The sequence below is a fragment of the Pempheris klunzingeri genome, chromosome 23, assembly GCF_042242105.1.
Source record: "Pempheris klunzingeri isolate RE-2024b chromosome 23, fPemKlu1.hap1, whole genome shotgun sequence".
Taxonomy (NCBI): domain Eukaryota; kingdom Metazoa; phylum Chordata; class Actinopteri; order Acropomatiformes; family Pempheridae; genus Pempheris; species Pempheris klunzingeri.
In genome coordinates, this window is record NC_092034.1 from 5,243,448 (window position 1) to 5,252,762 (window position 9,315).

The 9,315-nt window shown below is 43.1% G+C and overlaps 2 protein-coding genes across 2 annotated transcripts; both read right to left on the reverse strand.

Moving 5' to 3' along the window:
• Positions 1-1,258: 1,258 nt before the first annotated feature.
• Positions 1,259-4,994, reverse strand: LOC139222713 (myeloid-associated differentiation marker homolog). Its single transcript, XM_070854557.1, has 2 exons — positions 4,889-4,994; positions 1,259-2,866 (listed from the first exon to the last, which is right to left on the reverse strand). The coding sequence occupies exon 2, from the start codon at positions 2,728-2,730 to the stop codon at positions 1,873-1,875; it is 858 nt and encodes a 285-aa protein (XP_070710658.1). The 5' UTR covers positions 2,731-2,866; positions 4,889-4,994; the 3' UTR covers positions 1,259-1,872.
• Positions 4,995-5,533: 539 nt separating this feature from the next.
• LOC139222906 (myeloid-associated differentiation marker homolog) lies at positions 5,534-8,425 on the reverse strand. Its single transcript, XM_070854811.1, has 2 exons — positions 8,365-8,425; positions 5,534-6,984 (listed from the first exon to the last, which is right to left on the reverse strand). The coding sequence occupies exon 2, from the start codon at positions 6,843-6,845 to the stop codon at positions 5,967-5,969; it is 879 nt and encodes a 292-aa protein (XP_070710912.1). The 5' UTR covers positions 6,846-6,984; positions 8,365-8,425; the 3' UTR covers positions 5,534-5,966.
• Positions 8,426-9,315: the final 890 nt, after the last annotated feature.

Below are 9,315 nucleotides of genomic sequence, written 5' to 3' on the forward strand. Positions count from 1 at the left end.
ACTCTGCATTTATTCTATTTTACTTTCACTTTTTGTTTGAAGCATGTGGTTTATCTGGGGCGGGTTCACTGAAAAGACCTATCACTCTGTTTGAGTTGTTGGAACTACAGATACACAAATACAGTAAAGAGTGATACTTCTGTTGTCTAATAAACAATCTTTGGCAGAGTCTGGATAGTAACCACACATTAAGAGTCTTGCAAGATTTGTATGTTGTCTCTTATTCGTCTCATTGTGTACCCTAACCATAACTATAACCACAATAACCTAGCCCTTAACATGACCACAACCCTAAGCCATAGGTGCCTGAGCAATGGAGCAGGCGGTGCAGCTGTGTACCCGTCTGGGGGAGCAAATGTGTGCAGTGGTGTTTTGCACCACCACTTTTTGATCAGACAGCTTTGCTATTTTTAAATAACTGAGCTAGTTTTCTTATATAGACTCCGGACAATTCCCGGAGAATCCAGCTCAGACATCCGTAGTCACTCTTGTAGCACACAGTCACAGTCTATGCATATTACAGGTGGCTGACTGAGTTAGAAGTGTTACAACCTACTGAAATGCTCTGTTTGGTTTAGCCGAGGGCAGCAGGACGCTGGACATGATGCTAAAGTATGCTTCAGTCATAGCTCAGTGTTAAGTGTTTACCAAAAATAAAGCAAAAGCTTTTATTTTATGAGAAACAGCTTCACAGGAGAGCGTTCAGGCCCAGCTAGAACAAACAGCTAAAACACATTCTGGTTTCTTTAACACTTTTTTGTTTACTACATACTTCCATATGTGTTCCTTCTTAGTTTTGATGGCTTCAATATTCAATACTTTCGACTGGTACTGCATATACATACCTTCATACGTGCCACACAGCAGCGGCAGCAGGGGTCATGCCAAACTCTTTCTCATGCTCATAATTTCAGAAAGTCAGAATAAACCCATTTGCCAAAGCAAGCAAAGCTCCCTGATAGCATGTCCCACGTTAGTAATAATATGTTGCTTCATCTCTACTCGAAGGGAACATTCTCTGGAGAATTGAGATAATAGCTTGAAAAAAATATCAGTATCCATTAACGCTTTAACAATGATTCTTTGGCATCCATGTTAAGTATAGTAGTTGTAAAATGTCAACATTTCTGGTTCAAAATTAGTCTCTTAATCTGCATGTGTGGTGCTGCTTTCAAAGGCTCTCGGTCAAAAATATAAATCTACAATGAAACACACAGTGCAATCACCTTCACAGCACATACTGCAGTCTACAACATGCTTTAAATTAAAATATTTATTTTAACTGAAAAAAGCTGTATTTGCTCAATTGACATTCTTTCAAACATTTCAATACTGATACATGGTTACGAAGACAAACGGGCAGCTGAAGCATTTTTTTCTCCAAACCCTGACTAACAAAAGATATCAGGAAGGAAAATTCACCAAATCTTTGTCAGGCTGCGTGTGTAGCGCACAAGAGGCTTCCCCATCAGCAGCCGTGGTGTCTCAGATACAGTAAGTACATTTCATCCCTCTTATAAAACGTCTCCAGTGTGTTGACTCCATTGGATTCGAATGTATTTGTCACACCGTCATGTAAAATTCCACATTTAGATTGTTCTCGTTGCACTCGTGTTGTACATTTAGCACAGGTCAATTCACATTTAAGGTTAAACACTGTCACCGCAGACATCTGGGCACATTTAAACATGTACATACATAATGTAACTGAGTTTCTGGAGCTTTCCTTGCATCCACAGAATATCTCATTTCAGCATTTTAAAAATCCGACACCAAAAGGGAAGAATCGTGTATTTTTATGTTTGAAATTAGACATCGCCTACACTTTTATGCAAAGCCTCTCTTATCCCTTTTATTTCATCTCTTTTCTTCTCAGGCGCTGACAAACACGAGTCTGGCAGTATAGGCCAGGTCAGCGAGGTAAAGCAGGAAGTTGAGCGCGGTGAGCACCGCCACGGCGATCAGATTCGATGAACTGAGGCCTCTGCGCTGGTACTGGTACTTTTTGTCAAACTGGAACACGGGCCAGATGATGGTAGCGGTCACGTACATGATAACCGCCAGGAGGCCGTAAGCTGACAGGAACTTGGAGAAAGGGATGGGGAGATAGCCTGTGCACTCGCCCACACACAGCACCACCACAGCCATGGAGAGGATGAAGCAGATGCAGTACACGGCCATGCACCACTGGAGCGCTGCATGGTGGTCATACGCCACAGGGTCGCTGACTAGGATGAAGATAATACAGGCCACAAAGGTCTGGCATACTTTCATCAGGCCTGGAGCTGTAGCCATGTACCCTGCCACCTCTCCTGGCCTCGCTTTAGACAGGCTCACCTCCCCCATGTAGGCTACCGCCGCCAGGCAGGAGAAGACGGTGGAGGCGATACGATAGCTGCGAATGTCGCCGTAGAACTGCTGGCCCTTAATGAAAAAAAGTGGGAAGATAATCGAGGCAGAGAGGCAGAGGAGGGCGGCATAGCAGGCAATAGTGATGGGGAAATTGGACCAGGACACTGGGGCTCGGGCCTGGAGGCCGAGCTGCTCCACCAGCAGGACCAGCAGGGTGCAGGCGAAGCTGAACGCCCAACAGAAGATGCACCAATCAGACATGCCCCCAGAGGGCAGAAAGGCTCCGTGTGCTGCCAGACTGAACGCCACACAGGTGAACAGCAGGGCGGCTAAACGCACCCATAGCAGCTGGGATGTGGGGAACACTATCAGTGGCATTATGGGATATCGCAATCAGTCAGGAGTTGAGAGTGGATTCTGTATTCCGGTGAGGGTTAAGTCGAGTCTTTAACGCTGAATGATGGATCTTGTGTTGGCTGCTTGTCACGCACTCTGTCGATGTTTGTCACATATTCTGCAGAGAGACAATAACAGAAGGGTTAGCTAGTTAGTAATTAAAGCAAAGTTTGGTGAGAAGATGATGTGATTTTGAAATATGTGGCTGCAAAACAAAAGCAATGTTCTTCCTACGCTGCTTTATGTTGTAGCCCTAACTTAACTTTAAGTCCTTTAACAGCCCAGATTGAAGAAATGCCCATTCGTCCGGTGTCCTGTCTTAATTGCAGTGTTATTCACTCTAAAAATCTTGCTATACTGTTGTTGCACATTTTGCTAAATGTTATCAACAGGCATGTTTGTCTATAGGCTGGTTAAAGCCTGGCGTATTGAGCACATGAAAAGCCAAAATGTACTGTTGAATGGTGAGAAAGAGTAACATCAAAGCTGCAACATTCGATTATTAATAACTTTTCCATACCTGACTGATATGTCTAGGCCCAAGCTGAAGTTGCATAAACACTGAGGAATGTATGAGGAACCTTGGTTGGCTGTTCAAGCTGTGACCTGTGCAGGGTGGGTTTACAGGAAGTGGACGTTTGCCTGCTTAAGCTTGAAGGAGCTGGAAAGTCCCTCAGTACAAAAGGGAAGCACTTTTTTATCTCCAGGGTGGATTAAGCAGCTTGATACTAGTGCCCTCCAGTGTCCAGTTTTTAGTTCAAGTCAAAGTCTTTTTAAACTAAAATCACAAAGCACAACATGGGTATATAACAGTATATAAAAACTGGCCCGTGGGATGAGAGAAGTTTTAAAATCCTCTGTAATTCATTCCATTTATATGGTATAAAGTAGTGAAAAGCCACTCTTTCAAAGTTCAGCAGAGTTCAGAGGATAACTACAGTTAGTAGAGTCTAGTTCTCTTCTAGTTGCACATAGTGCGTATGATGTTTATCTCCTATAATAAAATGCAAAGCACAACGATAGACTGCATCAGGCTGTTTTAAGGTGGAGCGAGCAGTCCTCGCCACAGAAACATGCTTTACCCTGATATAAGAAAAACATTTTTATCTCTAGTTTTTCTGTGCCAGTTGCTCAGTTGATAAGGTGAGATAAGGGAAAACTTTAAACTTGAGAGACCATGACTGCTACTCCACAGGTCTGGGGGACGGTTGTATTTGGCCTGCGAGCGATTGTTCGTGTATTCTGCCGATGCAAACCCTAAGAGCTGCATCCTTCATTAGCCTTTTAGCCATTAATCTCGATGCCACGCTTCCTGTTCTGTGTAATGAGACTCGTACACAGGAAGCAGCTCTGAAGGCCTAATGGCACGTCCGCAGCAACAAGGAACCCAAACACTAATGAACACCTCTTTCCAGCTCAGATCTCAGCTCATAACACAGGGTGAAGCTTGTATTAGTATTAGTTTAGGTTTCTGTCTACGGCTGTGGCTTCTATGATCTAAACCTACTCTTGTTTCGTCGCCCAGTTTCATAGCTGACGGAGATGTGGGTTAACGCCTGAAATGAGTGAACCAAACCTGCAGCAGCACACTGAGAAAGGTGTGGTTGTGTGGTGTGTGTGGCCTCATGAACTCAGTGCTGACAGGAAGCCAGACTTTGTTTTTTTTTTTTTTTTTTGGTTTGATAGTTGACATACCATGCATGCTTGGTTGGCTCTTAATATAAATAAACCTGGGCTCTACTGTAGCTACTGTATCTGTACCTTAAATGTTGATGATTTACACTGGAACAGAGAAAACCTCTGAAAACTAACTTAGGCTTCCTGAAGTCTTCATACTTTCTGTTACAGCCTCTTTTAAGACGATCCTGCCTGCAAGCACACACAGCAGCATTATAATCCACCCAGGGGAGCAGGATTTACTTCCAATGGTACATTTAGTAAAGCAGACACATTATAACGGGCCTATGAGGTGAGCACTTCAGAGGTTTTCCGTCCCAAGTAGCGGACATACCGCGCCCCGCGCTGTGCCATTGTAATCTGTGCTGGCTCACTCCTCCAAAAACAGACCTGATAAACGCCAGATGCGAACTTTTAACAAATATTTCCCGAGAGAATATACAAGTCTGGAGATGGATCTTACCGGTTTCTTTGGCTTTCGTGCTTTTTCTCTAAGCTTCAAGTTTCAGGAACGCAGGAGCGCCGTGCGTGCGTGGGCTCCTCGGAGGCGCATCCCCTCTCTCCTCCACCAATACCTCCCTCACAGCAGCCCGTGTCCCACGCCCCGCACCGGCCATATTTGGTAAAGTGTTCAAGCTCTCACGAAGCCTCGGTAAGGTCATCGCAATTCCTCTTCTCAAGTGTTTCATATTACGTCAGTACGCACGCACACACACACACACACACACACACATACACACACTTTGGGATACTGAATTCACTTTTTTGGTTTCCCAACTTTGTGGGAAGCTGGAAATAAGATTCATAAGAACTGGAAGCAAACATCATGAAATCTGATCTGGAAAATGCACATTAAGTACACTTAAAAAAAAAAAAAAGATGTCCGGCCACAAAGCATCTGATAAAAAATGATCAGATGCTTTGTGGTAGGATCACACTGCCGTTTGAGTTATTGATGAAAATGCTTCAAGAATCCATCATCAACACATCCTTCAGTAGTCATACCCACATTAAACGGAAGCTTTCATTCTTACAACTTATTTTAACAGCAATTTATTAATGATCAAAGGCACTTTGATAAAGAAATGCCTAACTGTACAGTAACTTATACGATTAAAAACAACAATAACAGTAATAAAAATATCTCTGTGGTGTAAAAAAACAAAGACGTTTCTCCTCACCTGAATGTTTAGTGTGTCTTACACAAAAGATGGAAATGAGCACGAAACAGCTACAGCAGAAATATAAATAGACAAATAGATGTTCCGATCTGTCCGACAAGAGATCCTATATATGAGTGAGCTATAAGCTATAAGATGAACTTGTTCCATCGCACACACCATCATGTTAAAACCCACATTTAGATTGTTCATGTTATACGTGTGCATACATCATTACAGATGTCTGGGCACATTTAAACATATACATGCGGTGCACACATAATGTAAATACAAACCACCATTTCAGCATTTCACAACCTGACATCAAAAGGGAAGAATCAGCTACACTTTTACACAAAGCCTCTCAAGCTCTGAGCCCCTTTATTTCTGTTCTCCATCCCTCAACATGTGTCCGCTGTTCCTCTGTTTTCTTCTCTCTTCTCTGGCACCGCAAAACACACGTTTGGCAGTAAAGGCCAAGTCCATGAGGTAAAGCAGGAAGTTGATTGCAGTGAGCACCGCCACAATGATCATTTCTGTTGACAAGAGGTGTGTGGTCTGGTACCGGAACATGGGCCAGATGACGGCAGCGGTCGCGTACATGATAACCGCCAGAAGGCCGTAAGCTGGCAGGAGCTTGGAGGCGATGGTAGATTGACAGTCAGTGCGTCCGGCCACATACAGCACCACAACAGCCATGGAGAGGATGAAGCAGATGCAGTACACGGCCATGCACCACTGGAGAGCCACATGGGAGTTATACACAACAGGGTCGCTGACTATCATGAGGATAATACAGGCCACGAAGGTCTGAAACACGCTCATCCGGCCTGGAGCTGTTGTCACTTCAGACAGCCTTATCACCCTCACGAAGGCTATTGCTGCGAGGCCGGAGACGAGTTTGGACATTAAGAGATATTGATGGACATTGTCATATACCTGGTACTTAAAAGGAACAAAAGGTATTCTAGAGGCAGAGATGCAGAGGAGGCAGGCGTAGTGGGCAATAGTTATTTGGAAATTGGGCCAGGAAACTGGAAGTCGATCCTGGAGGCCGAGCACCTCCACCAGCACGACCAGCAGGGTGCCGGTGAAGCTGAACACCCAGCAGAAGATGCACCAGTAGGTCAGGGTTCCTGGAGGCATTGAGGCTCCAAACATTGCAACACAGAACGCCACAACGATGAGCAGCAGGGCAGCCAAACGCACCCATAGCAGCTGGGTGGCGGCACCCACACCAGTGTCACAGTTCAGTGGCATGATGGGATATCACAATTAGTCAGGGGCTGAAAGCCGCTTTTGCAGCCCTGCGAGGATGAAGACTGAGAAGTGAATGTTGGATCTTGTGTTGGCTTCTTGTCGCAGTATCTGTGCGATCTGTATATGTTGGTCACATATTCTGCAGAGAGACAACACAACATGTTTAGGACACATCATATTGATGTGTGAGCTGTTTATGTCAGTGTGTGTGTGTGTAACTAGGATGATGATTGCGCGTCAGCTGGAGTGAGAGCAGAAATGTGTCTTGAGTGTTTTGTCCCATGGCAGATGAGCTCCAGACGCATTATAATATATACATTGTGATGTCGTGAGTTTATGTGATGTTCCCTTTTATGGGCGACAAGAATGGAGTCTGACATGATGTTTGAGCGCTCGCTCCTTCAAGCCTTGGGATCCTTTAATGCCTCCATTGTTACACAAAATAGAAAATATGATGTGAGATGATTTTAAGAATTAACTTACAAGAGCATGCGGGACGTAATTGCCATATAAAATGAACAGTTCTATTAAGAAACGTTCAGATGGCCAATGTCTGGTCAAAAACATGCTATTTCATGTCACATATCTCACTACACGTTATCAATAGGCAGGATTCTCCATCGACTAACCAAAGCCTAATGTACTGGGTTAATGAAAGACTAAACCGCAATGTCGAATGGTGAGAAGTGGAAAATTTGATTCTTGAGATTTTCCAGGTCAGTAAATTTCAAAGTACTCAATAATGTTAAAAACTTGCATCACATAAGCTCATTTTATTCATATAATGTAAAATAACAAATCACAAATTTGCCACAGGGATATGACGCCCTCAAAGGCCAGCAGGATGAGAGATTCAAGTTTTAAAGTTCTCTGCAATTCATCCCATTGATAAGGTGTAAATGATTGAAAAAGGACTCTTCCCAACCTCAGTAGAGTTCAAATGGGTAACAGAGTCAAACAGGTCTGAGTTCTGATTTGGTGAGCAGTGGTTTTAAATTTGAGAGATGATGCCTTTATGAATAAAAATGACAGGATCTAGATCTCTTTTCGTTCCTAGTGAGGAGCAGCCTGTATTTTCATATAGCAGGCTACGCAGAGGAGAGTTTAATTATTTTATATAGATGTAAATGTATTTTGTATAGATGAAATCCATCGTTTCCTTCATCCCAAAGCTTTTGCCATTCAGACATGATGTTGATGCTGTTACTGCTTCAGCTTAAGCTTTTACTAGGAAGCTGTTATAAACTCGAAAGACACTCTGGCACGGCCGCAGTGACTAACAACACAAACCACAATGAACGCTTAATCACTTTCTTCTGCTGGTCTGGAGTTCGAGCTACTTAGAGATGCGGCTCTTTTCAGATCTCAGACAATGATACAAAAACGAAAAAACTAAGTTGGCCAACTTTTAATTCACTACGTCTTTCTCACTGTCGACTTCAAAAAACCTGATTCAAGCTTTCTGCTAACTTCTCCATAAACTCTTTAAAATATATAGATGTTTGAAGATTGAGTTTACCGATTTCTCGTCCGTGGTTTGTCGTTCCTGCTTCCTGCTTTTCGTCTGAGCTTAAACTTCCAGTAACAGTGTGCAGACAGGATGGGGCATGTCCTCTCTCTTCCACCAATACCCTGCAGCAGACACGGATGTAATGCATCTGAGTATTTATATTTGGTAAAGACCCCTCCCCAAACCACTCTGAGGTCATCACAATTCAACTGTTTGTCTCAGTGGCCTACATAAAGAAAAATAACAGTCGATCTGTGTCAGATTTGCAAAAATGCAACTCGAGATTGTCTCTGTGGTTTTGCTCTTTGGTGCAAACCACCATCTTTCCCCTTACTTGTTTTTTTTTCTTTAATGCAAAAGCAGAATAGACTACTGTAATGCTCCATTTGCAGGTTTAACCAGACAGTCAGTCCAAAGCCTCCAGCTCATTCAGAATGCAGCAGCATAATCATATTATATATATCATTATATCTCAGTTAACCACTATTTCTTATTGTTATTTATTTCGTTTATGTGAAGCACTTTCTAACGTTTAACAGCCGCACACACTTTTATGAGATCAGGAGCTGCAGCCTAACCGTGCCACTGCTTACACATAAAGTACACAATCATATGACTTTTTAACTGTGTTTGATGCAAAACATAAACAGGATGCACCGGGGCACTTGATTTGTATATTGTTTAAATGCTTTCTGCCTTATTTAATGAAAATTTAAAAGCAAAAAGTGAAAGACGGCTTTCTCTTTCATGACTAATCTTGCACTTAGCTTTTGCTGTTGTTCATATTTTGCATATTGTATGTGATTTTACAGTAAATCTTTGTTTCCGTGTTAGTTTAATGCACCGTCAAGCTGCCACAGTCCATCCATGCGGGGGCGCTGCTGTTCCCTTGTTTGCACGTCTGATCTTTGGGAACATGGTGGTGGACCAGCAGCCAGTCAAGACAGCAGGATAACAACA

What these genes read in the sequence shown, in the direction of transcription:
- LOC139222713 (XM_070854557.1), bottom strand. Translation starts at nt 2,730, where the DNA reads ATGCCACTGATAGTGTTCCCCACATCCCAGCTGCTATGGGTGCGTTTA.
- LOC139222906 (XM_070854811.1), bottom strand. Translation starts at nt 6,845, where the DNA reads ATGCCACTGAACTGTGACACTGGTGTGGGTGCCGCCACCCAGCTGCTA.